We start from the raw sequence: 20,718 nt of genomic DNA, 5'->3' as shown, positions 1-20,718 counted from the left end.
ATGTCTCAGGGCTTTGTACTAAGCTGATGCCTGATAACCCTATTTTGAAGTATCTTGATTTGGAAAGCATTGCTGTCTAAGTGTGGTTTGCCGGCAGAGCCTTTGACAGAGTGGAAGCTGAAGCAGCGGTGCTTTCCCCTTTAGGAGGTAGCTTTTGCAGTCTCCTGCCTTGACATGGCTCTGCTCCTGAGGGCAGCAGGCGCATATCGAGCAGGCTGGCCCACCAGGGTTTCCATCTGCAAAGGAGAAAGAGGAGAGGCAGGGGTGACAGTGTCTTGCAGAAACCACAGCACAATAGGAACTGTGGAGAAGGACTTGGGGGTGTTGGGTGATGAGAAGCTCCCCATGACCCGGCTTTAGTGTGCGCTTGAGTCCAGAAACCATCCATGTGCTGGGCTGCATTCCCAGAGCATAAGCAGCAGGTCAAGAGAGGGGATTCTCCCCCTCTGCTGCACTTTGGGAAGACCCCACTTGGAGTACTGGTGCAGTTCTGGTGTCTCTAACACAAGAAAGACCAGGTTGGACAGCATCTTGAACAACCTGCTCTAGTGGAAGGTGTCCCTGCCCGTGGCAGGCGGTTGGTACGGGATGAGCTTAAGATCCTTTCCAACCCAAACCATTCTGTGGTTCTATGATTGTAACTGCTCTCCGAAGAGAGCACAGCAATGTCCTGCCTCCTCTCCTGACTGCTCCAGATTGCTGTACCTCTGCATCTGAAACCATACTGGCCAAAAAGATTCAGCATGCTTTTCTAGTGCTGGCTCCTCCAGCAAATGGAAAGTGAGATGGTCTGTCAAGGCAGGGGAAATTACTTCAATAAAGGCTAGAATTACTTGTGCTTCTTCAATCTTTCTGTTGTTATTTAGGAACTGGAGGTAGAACAATGTTTGCTTTTAACTTTAGGGTGCTCTATGAGATATCAAGTTATGTTCCTTAATAGAGTTAAGAGAAAGTAGAAATAGAAAGTGTGCTATTAAAGCCAGGTGCTTTAATAATTTTGTGTTTAATCCTGTGAAGGGTAGCATTTCTGTTTCAGCTTATGTGGCATTGTACTGACGCAGAGTTCCTGCAAAAGCAAGCTACTTCTTGAATTGTATAATGCTGTGAAATCTCCCTTTCTCTTGCTGTATTTCCTTGGTAGAGTGAAGTTGTAAAGTCTAAACCACATTTGTCTATTTTTTGATGACCTGTGTGTTGAGATACGTGTTGTAAAATAACTTTTCGTGCAACTCACTTGCTCTAAAAAAGCCCATGCATTTGAGGAGTGCACGAATTGCCCAAGAATGAGCAGGAAGATATTTCCCTCAGAAAAGCTAGCTTTTTCTTTCCTTTCCTGTCCTGTTCCTTGCGTTGCAAGCAACAGTGATGGGATTTTCCATTCACTGTGATGGGTGTATCCACTGCTGACAGCCTTCTCCATAGAGAAGGCTGTGGGTCTGGTGGAGGCATAGAGCAGCCAGCCTGTGAAGCAGTTCCTGCTTTAGCTGAGAGTAGGTTTCAAGCTAAGAATGAAGATGCCCATTCTGAGTGGGCATTCAAGTGTTTTTGAAAGGCTTATGTGGTGCTAATGTGTTGTCTGCTGGCCCTTCCATGCCTTGGTAACAGCTTCTTGGCAACTGCAGGGCTCATCTGAAGAAATACTTCCTCATTCCCAGAATTACAAAGTTCTGCCACACTAGTGGTTTGGTTTCTTTTTTGTCTCCTTATTTTTGCAGGTGTTTCTTGAACTTGCCAGTGCATCACAGAGCTGTTGCGTTTTGGAACATCCTGCTTAAATCCTCGGAAGAAAATCTGCCAACAGCCAAAAATGACTTGAGGTGCAGAGCTGCTGCCTTATCCACAGGTAGTGTGTTGGTAGCTCAGTAACTTCTCAATACCAGGGCTTAGCACTGCTTGCTTTCAGGAAGTGGCTGGAGGAGGGAGTTGCTACTAGTGCCTCTCTAGGATGGGTAGTGATTTGCATGTGTTTGTCTCCTGAAGGCACCCATGTCTCTATACTGCTCCCATGGTTTTTGGACTCATCCCAGAGCAGCCATGTAGGAAAATGGGCATCTGTCCTCCTACGTTCTGGGGTTTCATGCTCTGCTCACAAGATGTTTACGCCTCAGTGGATGTTTCCTACACCAGCCCCTCATGCTGCCCAGGTTGAGCTGCCATTTGGGCACTCCTATTGAATTTCCCTCTTTTATAGCATGATGGGAGCTGGAGGTGTCCACTACTGTGAGGCAGCACAAAAGAGGACAGGCAATGCTGTACAACAGGGTTTGGCTTTGCTTTCTCCAGCGGTGACATACCTTGAGTAATATTTATCAAAATGTGTTTATGAACCAAACATGCCTCAAACCCTACTGTGGATTAATGGGCTCCCAGCTATTTAGAGAGGTTTCTTGTTGGGAATGCACTCAGATCACTGCAGGCTTGCAGGAGTTTCCCAGGAAGTCACCGAGTATAGCAGTACCAGGTTGGTGAAGCTCCCGGTGTTCATGACATCGCAGCTTTTGGTTTTTCTTCCCCATAGTTATATGCCCCATTATATGCTTCATGAGTGTTCATGCTTATGGTCAAGTAGGAGCTCAGTTCTGGAAATGCTAGTGGTGGGATTCGGATATTGGCTGGCTGGGATGGGAGATGAAGGAAAGCGAAGTGGAGACTTACCCTGCTGCTGGTATGATACTGGCAAGATTAAACTTGACTGTCACTTGTGGAAGGGAATAGGAAAAAGGTTTGAGTGGTTGTGGCCTCAGACTACTGTTAGCATCTGAGGCTAATAGGCAGCTCAAGTCTTTCTGCATAGTATTTGAGGTGGTGGACTTTGAAATGAGATCTTTAAACAGCCTGAAATTGTGAAATTACCTGTGTTCTCTTTTCCCCTTTCCATTGCCCACACACTGATGTTTATAACTTTATATATATATATATATATATATATATATATATATATATATATATTCAAGTCTAGGTTGGATGGGGCTTTGGGCAACTTGGTCTAGCAGAAGGTGTCCCTGCCCACGGCAGGGGGGCTGGAACTGAATGGTCTTCAAGGTCCCTTCCAACCCAAGCATTCTATGGTATACGCGTGCCTGTGCACACAGCCCTGACTTAGATGTTTTCTTCTCTTCCAGGACCAGCTTCCTGCCCCGTGTTCATTGTCCCATTTGGATGCACCATACACTATGGTTCACGTCAATGTGTTGAAAAAATTAATCTGTGTTCTTGTGGTGATACTGATAGCTCTGACAATTTGCCTGTGGAGAGAGACAAGAAGAAGCTACTATGTTCCTTTCAAGACTCAGATTGATGATTTACGGACTTCAGAAAAGTGGAACCCACTTAAATCACAGGGCCTTTTCCATGAAGCGGCCAGTGAACTGGGGGTGATACCCAAAACATGGTTTGGTAGCCACAACCAAGTAAAAGGCAGCATCTCTAGAATAGCTGAGAAATCCAAGAAAGTAACAGACTCTATGAAGGTATGGGATAAGGACAGTTCATCGAGAAATCTCATACCTAGGCTGCAGAAGGTCAGAAAAAACTACCTGTCCATGAACAAGTACAATGTGACTTACAAGGGGAAGAGGAATGCTGCTAAACTCAGCCCAGAGAAGCTGCTCTGCCAGCTACGGGACAGGGTGAACGTCACCATGATACAGGCATCGGATGGTCCTTTTGATACCTCTGAATGGCAGCAATACCTACCAGGGAAAAGCCTCAATGAAACAGCAGGCCACCTGGGTCGCTGTGCTGTCGTGTCCTCAGCAGGGTCTCTGCGATCATCTCATCTGGGACAAGAGATAGGTTGGTATCTTTCAATAGAAAGCATAAAGTCAGATTACATTGTTTTGTAAGTAAAGCTGAATAGAAGCAACCTACTGTCATGCTCTTCCCAATAAGTCTGGTGCCGTGTGTTTAAAATAAGTTGAAGTATTATCCTTAAACTTCTTCTGAAGTTAGTGAATGTTACAGCCTAGGAGGAGGTAAGAATAATGATCAGATTTTCCCTTCTTTTCTGGGTGTATAGGCTGCACAGGGTAGGCTGCATTTTGATGCCCTGACTCATGATGCTTGGGAAATTTAGACCTTGGGCAGACCGAAATAGGCAAGCCCCAAGGGAGCTTAAGTGTTGGGTTCAGCTAAGAGGACATGACGTGTGTGCAGGTGATTCTATTCCAGCTAATCCTTTCAATGTTCATGATCACATTGGCATCACTAGAGGGTAGCACTAATACTGGATACCAGAGAGGGGTTCCTTAAGTGTTTGTTTCTTGAGAGAGTTTGGGTGGGTTAAGTAATGCCTATGCCCTCATTGCATAGTCAACAGTCAGAAATCTTCTTATTCAGAAGGACTTCTTCAGAGAAGAAGTAAAAGAAAACACTAAATTAGGGTAAACCCCCCCTGAACACAGCCCTTAGAATTGTGCTGTAGTTGACCCAGCGTTGAGCAGGGGCCAGGCGCAGGCAGTCTTCAGAGGTCCCTTTCAATCTCAGTGATGCTGTGGTTCTTGTGGCTTTCATTCTGAATCATAAGGCAGTGTCTTGAGTTTGAGTGGCCCAGAAGACCGTGGCAAAACTTACACAGGGCTTTATTTTATCTCTTCTTTAGACAAAGTTTGATGTTGCTTTGCAAAGTCTTACTTGACTATATTTATCTGAGGTTAATGCATTAATTAATAAATGCCAAATCATTGGTCTCGTACTGAATGTTTTGATACCAAAGCATTTTGTATCTGTAAGTAAGTAGCATGCAGGGGAAACCAGCTCTCCAGCCTTCAACTCAGGATTTTGTGCCTGGCAAAAAATTCTCCTGTGCCTGCAGTTCCCTCAGCTTTCTTCACTGATTCTTGTTTGAGGCTCACTGCTAAACTGCAGCTTCACTGAAGAAGTTTTAAAGCCTAGAGGAGTTTTCTCTCCAGTGGAAATTGTTTGCAGACATCAGTGTGTTCATAAGTTGTCTGTTGGATCAGGTCCCTTGTGCCTTGACTAAGCTGCAAGGAACCTTCATCCTCTGAAACAAGTAGATGGATAGCTTTTAATCTGTTATTCATGGGCAGCTTGGGTAAAGCCTTTCAGTCATAGTCCTTCATAGTTCCTTCATAGTCCCAGGATCCTTACGGGAGGGTCAGGGTTTTGTTCTGGTACTTTCTCAGAAGGTCTCCCCCAGTCTCCTCTGTGCTTAGAGTGAGGCTGAACAGCCTGAAGTGTGTTAAAATGCTATGAAAGATGCAATGAGGAAAGTTGTGGTATGAACCAGGATAGCATCGCCTCCCAGTAAAAACTGCATATGGGATGTGATTGTTTCCACCTCTTGGGAGTGTTTGAGGTCAGGTGGGTCAAGGCTTGGGAAGCCAGTTCTGACTTTTTCTTTGAGTACCTTTGGCTTGTTTAGGTGCCTCTTGAAGTTCAGCAGCTAAGGGTTTCTATGGCAGTGACCTTCTGTTGAACGTGTTCCCCTGACACAGCTGGCTTGGGTGCAAGGGTGGCTCTGTTAGACCCCTTCACACTGGTAAAACTCTCTCCTCTGTAATGAGACCCTCTCAAGAGCTGAGAGTTTATGGACCATGGTAATGCAGCCCATGCAAGTACCGGATTCAGAACTGGAGCAGCCAGGCAATGCAATGGGCTGTGACACAGCTGGAAGGCCATCAAGCATGGAAAGCCACTTCATTGTTCCTACAGCCTGTCTCTGAACCTGTCGCTGAAACTGAAGCACCAGTTTGTTCCAGATCACAAGGGATGGATGCTGAGAAGGTCACTGTTGTAATGTGCCTGAGGCGAATGCTGTTAACCCCTGCTGGTGTCTGTGGCTTGTGTTCCTCACACCTTGGTTGCAGACTTTAACCTTTCTGCTCAAGCAGTCATCTCTGCTAGTGCAGAGTTTTGGGCACTTGCAACCTTGAGCTGAATATTGAACACTTTAGGAGAATCTGTGGATGCAGTGCTCTATAGGCAGATAGGAACAGCCTCACGCTCACAGGCCGTTGTTCTCATGGGAGACTTCAACCACCCTGACATCTGTTGGAGTGAAGGTACGGCCCGGCACAAGCAATCCAGGAGGTTCCTCAATTGTGTGGAAGACAACTTCCTTCTGCAAGTAACAGAGGAGCCGACAAGGAGAGGTGCCATGCTTGACCTTGTGCTCACCAATAGGGAAGGGCTGGTTGGAAATGTGACGCTCCAGGGCAGCCTTGGTTGCAGCGACCACGAGATGGTCGAATTCGAGATCCTCAGGACAGTGAGAAGAGCATGCAGCAAGCTCACTGCCCTGGACTTCAAGAGAGCAGACTTTGGCCTCTTCAGGAACCTGCTTAGTAAGGTTCCATGGGACACAGCCAGAGGGCAGGGGGGCCCAAGACTCTTGGTTGTTATTCAAGGATCACCTGCTCCAAGCTCAGGAGTGTTGCATCCCAACTAGAAGGAAGTGCAGCAGGAGGGCCAGGAGACCTCCTTGGATGGATAAGGAGCTGCCCAGGAAAATTCAAAGGAAAAAAGAGGCTTATAGAAGGTGGAAGCAGGGACAGGCAGCCTGGGAAGAATACAGGGATGCTGTCTGGGAAGCTAGGGGCCAGGTGAGGAAGGCTAAGGCCCAGTTAGAATTGAACTTGGCTAGGGATGTTAAGGATAACAGGAAGGGATTCTATAGGTACGTAGCGAGTAAAAGACAGACTAGGGACAACGTAGGCCCCCTTCGGAAGATATCGGGAGAACTGGCTACCCAGGGTTTGAAGAAGGCTGAGGTTCTTAATGAGTTCTTTGCCTCGGTCTTCACTGGCAAAGGCTCTGACCGCACCACCCAAGTCTTGGAAGGCGAACGCAGGGACTGTGAGAATGAAGACCCCAGGCCCACTGTAGGAGAGGATCTGGTTCGAGACCATCTTAAAAACCTAAACGTACACAAGTCCATGGGACCTGATGAAATCCATCCACGGGTCCTGAAGGAGCTGGCGAATGAAGTTGCTAAGCCCCTGGCCATCATATTTGAAAAATCATGGCGGTCAGGTGAAGTTCCCAATGACTGGAAGAAGGGAAATATAACCCCCATTGTCAAGAAGGGGAAAATGGATGACCCAGGGAACTACAGACCAGTCAGTCTCACCTCTGTGCCTGGCAAAATCTTGGAGCAAATTCTCCTGGAAGACATGCTAAGGCACATGAAAAACAAGGAGGTGGTTGATGACAGCCAGCATGGCTTCACTAAGGGGAAATCCTGCCTGACCAATTTGGTGGCCTTCTATGATGGGGCTATGAAACTGCTGGACAGGGGCAGAGCAGTTGACGTCATCTACCTGGACTTGTGCAAAGCCTTTGACACTGTCCCACATGACATCCTTGTCTCTAAACTGGAGAGACATCAATTTGATGGGTGGACCACTCGGTGGATAAAGAACTGGCTGGATGGCCGCACGCAAAGAGTTGTGGTCAATGGCTCGATGTCCGGCTGGAGACCGGTAACGAGTGGTGTCCCTCAGGGATCGGTGTTGGGACCGGTCTTGTTCAACATCTTTGTCGGTGACATGGACAGTGGGATTGAGTGCGCCCTCAGCGAGTTTGCCGATGACACCAAGCTGTGTGGTTCGGTTGATACGCTGGAGGGAAGGGATGCCATCCAGAGGGACCTCGACACGCTTGTGAGGTGGGCTGATGCCAACCTGATGAAGTTTAACCATGCCAAGTGCAAGGTCCTACACCTGGGTCGGAGCAATCCCAGGCACGTCTACAGGTTGGGCAGAGAAGAGATTCAGAGCAGCCCTGCAGAGAAGGACTTGGGGGTGTTGGTCAATGAGAAAATGAACGTGAGCCGGCTTCAGTGTGCGCTCGCAGCCCAGAAAGCCAACTGTATCCTGGGCTGCATCAAGAGGAGCGTGACCAGCAGGTCGAAGGAGGTGATCCTGCCCCTCTACTCTGCTCTCGTGAGACCTCACTTGGAGTATTGTGTGCAGTTCTGGTGTCCTCAACATAAAAAGGACATGGAACTGTTGGAACAAGTCCAGAGGAGGGCCATGAGGATGATCAGGGGACTGGAGCACCTCCCGTATGGAGACAGGCTGAGAAAGTTGGGGCTGTTCAGCCTGGAGAAGAGAAGGCTGCGTGGAGACCTCATAGCAGCCTTCCAGTGTCTGAAGGGGACCTACAAGGATGCTGGGGATGGACTCTTCATCAGGGACTGTAGTGACAGGAAAAGGGGTAACGGGTTCAAACTTAAACAGGGGAAGTTTAGATTGGATCTAAGGAAGAAATTCTTTACTGAGAGGGTGGTGAGGCACTGGAATGGGTTGCCCAGGGAGGTTGTGAATGCTGCATCCCTGGCGGTGTTCAAGGCCAGGTTGGATGAGGCCTTGGGTGACATGGTTTAGTGTGAGGTGTCCCTGCCCATGGCAGGGGGGTTGGAACTGGATGATCGTAAGGTCCTTTCCAACCCTAACTATTCTATGATTCTATGAATTCAGTGTATTTATATACTTCTTTCCCTAGTTTTCATGTGATGTATTTCCATGTAGGAAAAGCACTGTTTTTTGGGGGGGAAGGAGCCAAAAAGGTGCTAGATTTGACAAGCTTACAATGAAGCACTTGTGCAGATGAGAGCAGCGTATTGCTGAATTGTTGTTCCAGGAAATACTTGTTCTGTGCAATCACATCAAATGAGCAATTAGTCAGTGTAAGGGAGGCTGGCAGAGCAGAACAGGGAGAAGCTTGCAAACAGCAGCTCGTATCTTACTGGGCTCTTGGTGTTACTGGAGTTTATGAATTACCAGTAAAAATCGTGATGGGAGAAATAGCAAGTGCAGCACAACCACCTGGAGACAGAGTGCTTTGAAGAGCCAGGAACTCTCCCTGAGCAGTCATTAAACACCCTTTAAAAATGCAGATTTAGGGCATAATAACACTTGGTGTCTGGCAGAAGTTAAATAGGGAAATTATAACCCTTTACTCTGTGGGTGCAAGGTAGGATGTGGAGGTAAGGGTCTGTAGTGGTAATGGCAGAGCTGCTTCTCAGCATGGACAAGTTCTTTTCAGGAACATCACCTTTCTAGGTTTTGCGTGTAGTTTGGAAGGCTTCCAAACAAGATTCGCTTGTCTATGAGACTAAAGTAGCTGAGAAACTTGTCTTTGCTGCCAGTGACTATTGCTCCTCCAGCATTGCTCCTGAGGATAGCTGTGTTTTTTGATCATTTTGACAATGATCTTTGAAAGACCCGGTTACAAGGGCCTGTAGTGACAGGACAAGGGGGAATGGCTTTAACCTGACAGAGGGGAGATTGAAATGAGACATTAGGAAGAAATTCTTCCCTGTGAGGGTGCTGAGGCACTGGCACAGGGTGCCCAGAGAAGCTGTGGCTGCCCCAGCCCTGGCAGTGTTCAAGGCCAGGTTGGACACAGGGGCTTGGAGCAACCCGCTCTAGTGGAAGGTGTCCCTGCCCATGGCAGGGGGTTGGAGCTGAATGAGCTTTAAGGTCCCTTCCAACACAAACCAGTCTGGGATTCTCTGGTTCTGCACCAGGCGATCCCTTCTGCCCTGCCTGGGGACTCCACAACTCTCCAAGGACCCCAGGGCAGCTGCCATGAGCTGTGGTTATGTGGCCCCAGTGCAAAGGCAGGGAAGTTGATCTGGATCCACTAAACCAATGCTTCTGACCACATGAAATGTTTTCTATCCAAATCTAGCCAGTAGGTGTGGAGAAGCCAGGGTGACAGGCATGAACACCCTCTGTCCTGCAGCAGCAGCCTGGCTCTGTGGCATTACAACAGCCTGGCTGGCTGTGCCAAGGCAGAGGAGGGTGCTGGAGGAATGCTGTGCTATCTTGAGAGATGATGCCAGCAGAGGAAAATGCAGTGAATCCCAAGGCATGTAACAAGCTGTGCCTGTTAAATGCACAGTAGTGGTTTTATTTCTGTAACGTGGGAGGCTGAAGTCAGCTCTGCTTTCCACTGTGGTTATTATACATGTGTCTCAGGCTGGTCAACCTCCAGGCTACAAGAGAGGACGCTGGCTCACTGTTATTTCCTAGTTCCTTAGTTTGCAGCCAACCACGTGGTAAATTAATTATACATCGGTCTATCTGCTGGTAAAGTGTTTGGAAAGAAAAAGAGGGAGGGAGATGCTGTGCTCCTCTGTGCAAAGTGTTAGGGCTGCTCTCTCAGCCTGCCAGGGAACTGTGGTTTAAAGAAGTGGAGTTTTAAAAGTCTGCTGATCATGAATTCAGACTAACAACTTCTTCCACAGAATCTGACTTGATACTTCCAGTTGTCACATGGAAAGGCAGGGACTGGCCAGATTGTCTTAGAAATGCAGGTGAATAAACTATTACACATCCCTCATATCACTCAAAAGCCAGTTGTCAGCTCACAGGTTTTCACTCTGGTTTGCTTTCAGACAGCCATGATGCCATCTTGCGTTTCAATGGGGCACCTGTCAAGGGGTTTCAAGAAGATGTGGGGCAAAAGACAACCATTCGTCTTGTGAACTCCCAGGTAGGTCTGATGGATGCATGCCAACATGGCAGAGCTGCGCACCTTCCCTGCGCTGCCTGAGAGCTGAGCAGCAGGCTGATACAACCACGTCCTCGGGGCTGCTGCGTTCATCTGCTGCTAGGAGGTCTTTAAAATGAAGTTGGGCAGAACAGGGCTTTCCACGTGTGCCTTTTGACGTCCTTGCTTCTTGTGTGAATGCTGTTGCTATCTCTTTCTGCTCTTGCATCTCGCTTTCTCCCCTTGCTGCCATGCTCCGCTCTGCTGCTTGCTGCATCTAACTCCCTTGTGTTAAACCACCAGTCTGACATGTGTTCCTTTCTGAGCCAAACTGGTTTTAGGAAACATGTCTGGCTGCTGACATCCTTCTTCCTCTGCCCTGTTTGACTTCTCGCTTTTTATCTTTCACTTCTGTGTCTGTTTTTGTGATGTCAGATGGGTGTTATCACTAAAGAAAACTTTCTCTGGAGGATGTGCTCATGGCCAAACTTACTGCTTTATGAAGTCATTTATCAGCAAAAACATGAACATGACCTGTGTGTTAGATACCAGGGTTATCTGCACAGGGAGGAGGGGAAGCATGTGATTGTACAGCTGTAATATAGCAGCCATAACTCTCCATGTGGATGCTCGTATTTTGGACCAAGTAGAGTTACACTCATGTCACACAGTGCTTCGGTTCTCCATGCAGCTCAGCCTGCAGATGTGGGGGATGTTTTTCATCTGCCACCATCTCCTCTGAATGGAGACACCAGCTTAGAAAACCTCAGTTACGAGGAGAGCAAAACTGTTGCAGTTTTTACAGGCTAAAGTTAACTTACAAATGCAGCGTTGATCTAGCTGCTGAACAGGGCAGAAGATGCTCTCCATGTGACTGGTTGCAGGAGTCTCTCTGGAGTTTCAAAGCTGAACAGCTCTACTTGCAGTCCCTGTTATCTTTAGGGATCACTGCTCTGGGAGCCTGGTTTTCCTCTGTGTTTTATTTGCACTTTTAATAGCTCAGTGCTGTTCTAGTCCTGGTGACATGATGTTAACCTTCTTGTTAGTGGGGTTGCCTGACTGCATTTGGTTTTCAGCTTGCTGCAGGAGCTGTGCCTTGCCTTGCTGATTGCTCTTGCAGGCATCAGGTCCTAGCTGGACAAGCTCTAATTTGTAATTTGTTCTGGCTGCTCTTATAAGTAGTCACTGTGAACAGGGCTGGGGTTGTGTCTTGGCTTCTCTTACTGACCAATCCTTAGTCCATTCCCAAAGTGAAGGAGATGGCAGGACAGGGAGGGAATTAGGGATCCTCAGATTAGAGAACAGGCTCATAGGTCCCCAAGCTTGGTAGCTTGATGTTTATTTCTAAATAAAGAAATTATTTCATGTTATCTTGCTTATTTTCTTAGGCCTTCACTGGTTCATCAGTAACACTCCCTTTAATGGCACGTTTTCCTGCAATCTTACACAAGGCATCGATTTGCCCTGGGAAAGCAGCCACGTCTTGCAAAAATAAGGGCTGAAGAGTGTGTGTGGGGAATGCTAATGTTGTTCTAATGTAGGCTACAATGCCTTTCTGCAGAGCTGATCAAGAACCGGAGTACCTCCTTCCTTCCAGCCCTTGTTTACAGTTCTCCTCAGCTGGCTTCTCGCTGTCATGGAGAGAGCTCTCTGCTTTGGCTTCGTTTGCTGTTATTGGCACTAATGGGTCTGCAGGGAGGAAGAGAAAGGAGATAGCACATTGGTGGAATGGAGTAAGATTGTGATGGGAAAGGGGAGCATGTTTAGATTACAGGGCATTGACTGCGATAGCCAAAGGAACTCATTTTGATACGGTCAGTAAACATACCAGAAGGGTAGAGCTGTACTAGCGAGGTGCTTACTAAACAGTGAATTGGCCAAACAACAAAATAACTAGGAAATCAGTAGATCAGATAATTAAGATCAAAAAGCTGTGTAAGACAAATAAATCATGTAGCAATTGAAATGAATGTAACCACTTAGAAAGAATCAGTTGCTATTAAACAGAACAAATAGGCACTAAAGGTATCTGGGGAGCTGGATTCGTCCAGCAGATGAGTTAAGTGACTGATAGGTAACTAGTAGCACCAAGAGCCAGCTCTGTGGTGTCGGGAGGGAAATAGCGAAGACTTGGGGCTGTGGAGCTGCTCCCCACCTGATTTCTTACCCCTTTGCTTTTGTGCCTGTCACAGCTCTCTGGGGTTTGCGTGCCTCTGCCAACTCGCATGGCTTTGCTTGTCTGACCTTTGCTTTCTCTGATGCTCAGTCTCTCTCGAATCCTCCTTGTATGTATTTCACACCAGGAAAGTTACTGAAGGATTTCTAGACTTTAAAGAAACAGTGAAATGAAAATAAAGCTCCATCCCACTCATTCCTGGGTAAGGGGTGGCTAGTGCCAGCTGCTATGCCCTCTCCTTGCCTCTGCCTCTGGTGTCCATGGAACAGAGGCAAAAGGTCACGTCTGCAGTGTTGCACACTCCAGATGGATATTCTAGACACTGTAAGGAAATGGAACCAAGCAGTACATGTGGTCAAGGCCAAAGCCTAATCCTGCAGAGTTATGAAAAGATGTGAGGAAACCCTTTTGACTTCTGGAATAATTTTGTGGACTCATAGAACCATAGAATGGTTTGGGTTGGAAGGGATCTTAGAGCTCATCCAGTTCCCCCTGCCACAGGCGGGGACACCTTCCACTAGAGCAGGTTGCTCAAGGTGCCGTCCAACCTGGCCTTGAACACTGCAAGGGATAGGACAGCCACCCACCCATGTGGAGACTTCTTTTGGTTCAAATGAAGGTTCTTGGTAAAGCCAACAGAGTGTTTGCATTAGGCTCTTCCTGGACTGTCCTGGTGGCTGGTGGCAGCAACTGATGTTCCCACCTGCCTCTGGTAGCTGTAGAGATGGTACCCGTCATACAAGCTGGATCACTCTGCAGGTCCTGTCCTTATTTTGTTATTGAAGATGGATAGAGAATGGTAGTTTTACTTGTGACCCTCCACTAAATCCTGTGCTGTTAGCAGAACTGGAGTGGGCACTGGAAGGGCATCACTGGGGTTTTTGTCCTTGCCTGCATGCAGTGGGGAATGCTCAGTAACCAGCAGAGGGGTGGCTGTGTCTGTATTCAGCTATGTTTTACTGCCTGGCTGCTTGCTGATTCTGACAGCATACTGTATATCACTGTATTTGTTGTTATTCAAGCTCGTAACTGTTGAGAAGCAGCAGTTCCTGGGAGAAGCACTATATAACACTGGAATCTTAATTGTCTGGGATCCAGCACCATATCATGCAGAAATTCATGAGGTAAGGCTGAGTTTTCTACAAATAAAATCAGATTGATATGCTTTGAAGTGCATCTGTTAACCCACTCCCTCCTAATGTGGACAATCACGTTTTAAGGCCCTTCTTTCCTACCTTTTCCTTGACGTGTGTGTTTGTATGTAATTCTGAGAGTATCCCATCATGGGTGCTCCTAAGGAAACGCTTGTCCCTGATACCAGTGAAGGGCCCTCAGGCCAGGTGCAATGGGTCACGTTACCTTTACTTTCCCTTGGGCTGCAGCAGTTATCACTTCATTAGAGGATGATCTCCTCTTCCTGACAGTTGGTATGAGATTTGCTTGGATGTTTCAAGCACCAGTCAGACATGAGATATACTTGATGCATTATGAATGGATTGGGAAACCCTCTGAAGATCTTGGCAAATGCCTCTTGTCTGTGTCAGCTAGGCTTTCACTTGTTTTGCAATCCCTGTAGCATTCACTTTTCATTTTGGGTACAAAAGGGTGTTATTTGATAAGTGATGAGATTTGGAGGCTCAGGGTGAAAGCAGGTAGGAGTGAATAGCCCATTCTTTTATTTTAAGCTCTGTCTGTAACTGAGAGGTCTTTGCGTTCCTCTCTCTGCACTGTGTTTCCTATTTTCTCGCTGATGCTTATTCTTGTGCCTAGTCCCACACCTCCAGGAGACATGAGGGTGTATGTGCAGCATGTTTAAGAGTCAGTAAAACCAGGATGGGGTATTTTTAGCATAGGGAAAAGGATCTCAAAATGGCTTTGAGAAAACATAAACCACTCCCAGGTGTTTTTACTGAAAGAGGAAGGTTTAGGATGCAAATCAGCTCAGTCTGGTTTAGGAGGCTGTGCTGGGGACACTTGCTGGCAAAATGCTTTGTACTCCAGCCTGGAGAGGGGTTGGGGTCTATAACATTTAGGCCATGGTTCTCAACACCATCTGCTATTGTGGATGCAGAATGGAAGTATGCAAGATGCTGATCTCATTTAATGGTCCTTCACTGAGATTTGGCACCTTTCCCTGCTCTGTTCACTGAGTTAAGTCACTGTGGTGACTCCAGGAGCAGATGAGGTGGTGGGGGATAGCGAGTGTGTGTGCCTACAGCATGAAATTTGCCCCCTGACAGCAGCAGGTTCTCTCACCCTTGTTTCCCATTAGCTATGGAAATGAGTGGTCTAGGAATAAATAGTCTGACTTTCTGTGTCTGTTTTACAGTGGTACAAGAAACCAGACTACAACTTTTTTGAAAGCTATAAGTTGTATCGCAGCATGCATCCAGAGCAGCCCTTCTATATCCTGAATCCAAAAATGCAGTGGCAACTCTGGGATATTCTACAGGAGAATTCCCTGGAGCAAATTCAGCCTAATCCACCGTCATCAGGAATGCTTGGTAAGATTATTTTCCTCTGAACTTCTGGTTCAGTTTGCAGATAGGAACTCTTCAGGATGCCTTTATTTAAAGACAACTACAAATTCATGGTACTTCGATATCAGTTGCCTTTGCTGTGTTTGTCTTATGCCAAAACTGAAGCTCCCTGTCTTTAAAGCAGCAGCTCACTTGTGTTCAAGTAAGCAGTTTGCAGCACTCCTCTGAAACAGCAGTTACAAACATGGCCTGGTTCCATGTGGAAACAGGAGAGCAGATTGCAGCATCGAGGTGGTCTCTAGGATTTCTGTCTTCTAGCGCCAGAGCAATTCCTGCAATTCCCACAGGGTGAAAGAGGAAGAATACAGCTTCTGCTTTTGTCAAGCAACTAAATCTGGTTACTGCAGATGAAATCTGAGTGCTTGACTGATTACGCTTTCCATATATAAATATGGAAATATATATATATATATGGAAAAGTATATATAGCTAAAGACTTGCTGGGGTGCTGGGGATGGTCAGCGTGAATAGTTGCCCTGAAAAGTTTAGTGATATTTCTCCTTATTCAACTTGCCAACATTTTGCTTGTCAGCATCCTAAATGCAGCCTCTCAGCACAGGGGCTCCTTTTACATTCTGCTGTCGCAGAGCTTCTCCTTCTTGCTGCAGAGCAAATGTTGTGCCAGCTGAATAAAAGGGAGTGAGCTTCTCAGGAAGCTCACATATATTTGAAATCACAGAATTGTAGAATCCCAGACTGGTTTGGGTTGGAAGGGACCTTAAAACTCACCCAGTTCCAACCCCCTGCCACGGGCAGGGACACCTTCCACTAGAGCAGGTTGATCCAAGCCCCTGTGTCCAACCTGGCCTTGAACACTGCCAGGGATGGGGCAGCCACAGCTTCTCTGGGCACCCTGTTCCAGCGCCTTAGCACCCTCACAGGGAAGAACTTCTGCCTAATGTCGAATCAATCTCCCCCCTCTGTCAGGTTAAAGCCATTCCCCCTGTCCTGTCACTGCAGACCCTTGTCAGAAGCCCCTCTCCAGATTTTAGTATTGGAAGACTGTTAGAAGGTTTCCCCAGAGTCTTCTCTTCTCCGGGCTGAACAGGACCAGCTCTCTCAGCCTGTCTAGATAGATGTATGGTCTTGTTTGCCACATGGATGTTCAGCTGCTGTGTTTCAGCTCCTCCTCTGCTCCCAGCTCTGCTCCCATCACTGCTGGCTCAAAGGCACATTTCTACCTCTGAGTTAACAGAATCACTTCTTACTTTTGCCAATTACCTCTCTAGTTTCCTCCCACAGCCTTGCTCTTGCCCAGCACCTACTGCATCATTGCTGGGATATGTGCAGGCCAACTGCATAACAGCAAGTCAGTGACTTCAGCAGCAAAACTGTTGTTAGCTGGAGTTAGGGGCTTGAAGGCAGGCACCCCGCTATGCCAGACAGCAAATCCCTCTGTGGCTTAAGTTTGGGCCAAGCTACCTCCTTTGTAAAACAAGTCACCTCACCAGACTCAAGGGCACAGACAAGTTCCAGTTTGCAGCCCTGGGTTTTCTGGAAGGCCTAAGTGTGAATGAAAACTGTCATTTGAAAAGGTGGATGACAGCGTGTTTAAAATGCACCTTACTCAAACAAGTGGTTTCATGGATGGGTTCTAACAGTGTCACATAAGCTGTGTTCCTTGGAAGAACAGTAAGTCATTAACTATGGCTTACTTCTGATCTGGCCAGAAAGTCAACAGAGCCATGCCCAGACTGGTGTGAATGTTCTTAAGTGGTTCATGCGCCTGTCAGAAGACAGGGGAGGGCAGCACTGCTCTGCTGCTGCTGGGGAGCTGGGGGCCCTGAAGCACAGAGGCTGATCAGCCTCCATGAGCCATTTCCAAGCATAGCCCCTTTCATATCCCCTGCATTCACAAGAAGCAGGTGGGGAAAGGTGAAGGTCTCATCACTGCTTACCCAAGCAGGTTTGAGATGGGCTGTTTGGATCAGCTACTTGGAGCACACAGTTGGCACATGCTCAAGTTTCCAGGAAGGTCATGGAGAACGGCAGCACTGTTAAAAAGTGGCCTTTTGGCATGACTGTGGCTGTAAACAGTCTGCTGTAAGCAAGTCAATCATCTGCTTTGCAAGAGAGGGCTTCACAAAACAGCCCTGACTGGCCAGACTTGTTTTCTCCCCCTCTCCTCTGAACAGTCAGAAAGGAAACCCTTCCCATTGGAGCTGGATGCTCCTTGCTGACCGCCTGTTTACTGGAACATGTAATCGGTTCCCTGGCTTGACGTGGGGGTTGTCTGCTTTCTTTCCCTCCCTAGGCATTGTGATCATGATGACGCTCTGCGACGAAGTGGACGTGTACGAGTTCCTCCCTTCCAAACGGCAGACTGACATTTGTCACTATTACCAGAGGTTTCACGACCGTGCCTGTACCATGGGAGCTTACCACCCCCTCCTGTTCGAGAAAAACTTGGTGAAGCATATAAACCAGGGCACAGATGAGGACATCTATATCCATGGGAAAGCTACTTTGCCGGGCTTCCGAAATGTGCATTGCTAGTGGATCAGTTTTTACCGTGTTTAGGAGTCTTTTACTTGACTGTCAAAGCACTTTTGAAATCAGGGTTGTCAGTTTCGTTAGGTCTAAGCACTGGTGTGTTTTGACAGCTCTTCCACATCACAACACTTGCTCTTAGGACCGCTTTGCCTAACTTCTCCCAGCTGTAAAGCAGCGTTAATACATTGAGGTACATCCACGTGGTGTCTGCATGAGCCACTGCAATAAATTTACTCCCAGTGGAGCCAGGCTCACGCAGCAGGTGGATATCTGTGTCTTCATGTCAACCCGTGGTGTACGGGTGGCACAGGAGATGCTTTCTAAGCAGAGATTGCACAAGCCAGGATCAAATGTTGACTGTAGTTTGGTTTACTTCAAAGGGGTTATGACAGCCAAAAAGCTGGTCTATTGAGAAACAAGAGAAATAATGTAAACCTTGTTCCCATAGTCCTAGGAGTTCTTTGGAGCGGAGCTGCTAGATGGAAACAGTGTCAAAGCTGTGTGAGGGCAGGCTGAACTCCTAGTACCAAATATTGGATTTTATAAACAGTTCGTAAAATAGCTGTGGCAACTTCCTTTCAAATTGTAGGACTTCCGAGAGCAGGAGGAATATTTGGTGAAGGAAGAGGGAGGCAATTCACAATTTGGTGATTCTTGCAAGACTTTTAAATCTTTTTCCCTTTTTTTTATAATTGCTTAAAATAAATGTGAGTTAACATTAACTCCTCCAGTGCAGTGTTGTGCTTGGTACAGAAGAAGCCTTATTTCAGAAACCTTTTGGGCAAGGTGCTCTGAGGCACCAATGGGAGAACTCACTGGAAGTCAGTACCTCTTTTCAGCTCTCTGCTGGTCTACTTTTGCAACTGCTGGCAAAATACTTGCTGGTTTGTCTCCAGTAACAGAAACACCATGTAGCTGCTGCTACATGAGATCCAGTGCTCTGCAGGCTAACCAAGGTGATCCCTGGGCTGCTGTGTGATTTTCCTGAATAGGTGGGGAGCAGATGCATCGCTTCCATGTTTCATGAGTGGTGAGGAAGGAAAGCGTGCTCTGCTGCTCATGCCGAAACACAGACAGAATCGAGGAGGGCACTTTTTTTCTGGTTGAAGGGATTCTCCCATGGCAGCATGATAGAAGAAGTAGCTCTGCAATCTCTGTATGTTGGGGAGAACACCTTCCCTGTCCTCTTCCATACTGTTCTCTTCCATACCGACGTCCTCTTCCATACCCTCCTGATGTCTGTAAAGAAGATTTTTTCTTGTGTTTTGAATAAATCCTGTGAAGTCACTAGCTCATTCTTGCCTTGGTGAAACCAGTGTAAGTGGTGTTGCTCTATGGCCCTGGGAACTTGTACCAGCCTTACACCAGCACAGGCAGAGCTGAGAAATAGCTGCTCAACTGCTTGTTTCAGTAAGCCCATGGCTCTTGCCCTGTCCTGGGGAGAGGGCCACTGCAGAGCTGCTCCTCCAGCTCTGAGGCTGGCTTTCTGCACACCGTTCTGTTAGGATGGATTGGATCTGTCAGTGTTTACAAACTGTATATATGTGGAAACAAATTCAGGTCCTTACACTACTACTCCTGAGCACCAGGAGAAGAACGCGATGAAGTGCAGGAGCAGTTGTGTTTTGCTAAGCATTCTTTTCACTGTTGGGGAGGGAGGGAGCTTTCAGAGGATGCAACGAATGGATGGTACATTGCTGCACAGGAGCAAGCGCAGTCTGCCTGAGGTTCACCTGAGGATTCCCCAAACTACCTCTGGGTTTTGTTTTGCAGTGCTCCTGCAAAACATCCAACAGGCTCCCCAGGGTCTTTCAGAGCCATCAGATACTTGCAGACAATAGTGTTGCACTGGGCATGAAGTTTCAAACATTATACTCACAGTTTCGGCTACATCCAACGTGTGATTCGTTTACAAGCTAAACAGTTCTATAGGACTTATAGCGGAGCTTAAAATAGGCCAGTGTTAACCCTCCTTATTTTTGTTTTCTCTTTTTGGCTGCATAGATCCAAATCCAATATAAATTTCACATGATGACAAGTCTGGTATTCAGAAGAGCCAAGTTGAAATTAGAGGGCAGTAATAGCTGGACTATAACAAAAGTCTTATCCCTCCTGCAGTCTCTTAACTGTTTCCAGGGTTTGAACAGCTTTCTATCCATATAGAAAATGGAAGAGAATCATAGCATACCCAGTGAGGAGGGACCTCAAGGATCATTTGGTTCAACCTTTCTTGGCAAAAGCACAGTCTAGACTAGCTGTTCCAACACCCTATCCAGCTGAATCATGGTGTCCAGCACCGGGGAATCCACCACTGCCAGTTGTTATTCTAATGGCTGGTTGTTCTCATTGTGAAAAATTTTCCTCTTGTATCCAACTGGAATCTCTCCAGGAGTAACTTATGCCCATTATCCCTTGTCATTTCTATGTGACTCCTTGTAAAACGGGAGTCTCCATCATTTTTGTAGCCACCCTTGAAATACTGGAACATGTTGATAAGGTCTCCCCTGAGCCTTCTTTTCTCTGAGCTGAATAAACACAGCTCTCTCAGCCTTTTCTCACATGGCTTCCCAATCTTTAACCATCTGTACCGTCCATCTCTGGATCTCCTCCTGCCTACCCACATCATTTTTGTGTAGTGGTGGCCAAAACCGAGTTACAGTATTCCAAGATGTGACTAAAGTGAGATGGTGACTCCTTTAACTCTGCTGATGTCTTTGTTGGTGCAACCCAGCACGCTCTTTGGCTTTCTTTGCTGCAGCAGCACACTGTCTGCTCATATTGAGCTTGTGTCCACCAGGACCCCCAGGTCCCTTCCCACGGAGCTGCTCCCCAGCCAGATAGATCCCAGACGGTGCTGCACTCTTGGGTTGTATTTAGCGAGAGGGCAACACTGCCCTTTGCAGTTAGGCACTGAAGGGCTAACAACTGAGAAAGATGTTCCATAATGATATGGGAAGGGTGTGCGGGAAGGTCAGCAAGTCTGCGGAGGAGAATGAAGGGGTTAATTTAAGGTTTTGTTGTAGGAAAGGTGCCTGCTCTTGCTTGTGG

The 20,718-nt window shown here is 47.2% G+C and overlaps 1 protein-coding gene across 1 annotated transcript; it reads left to right on the top strand.

Moving 5' to 3' along the window:
- Positions 1 to 1,800: 1,800 nt before the first annotated feature.
- ST6GAL1 (ST6 beta-galactoside alpha-2,6-sialyltransferase 1) lies at positions 1,801 to 17,673 on the top strand (the record flags this gene model as incomplete). The annotated part of the gene is made up of 6 exons (XM_080624367.1): positions 1,801 to 1,843; positions 3,123 to 3,799; positions 10,371 to 10,464; positions 13,660 to 13,761; positions 14,967 to 15,141; positions 17,432 to 17,673. The coding sequence occupies exons 2-6, from the start codon at positions 3,174 to 3,176 to the stop codon at positions 17,671 to 17,673; spliced, it is 1,239 nt and encodes a 412-aa protein (XP_080480493.1). The 5' UTR covers positions 1,801 to 1,843; positions 3,123 to 3,173.
- Positions 17,674 to 20,718: the final 3,045 nt, after the last annotated feature.

The sequence above is a fragment of the Psittacula echo genome, assembly GCF_963264785.1.
Source record: "Psittacula echo genome assembly, chromosome: 7".
NCBI lineage: Eukaryota > Metazoa > Chordata > Aves > Psittaciformes > Psittacidae > Psittacula > Psittacula echo.
The sequence above is the reverse complement of the archived record's forward strand: the minus strand, read 5'-3'. Positions and strand labels throughout refer to the sequence as shown.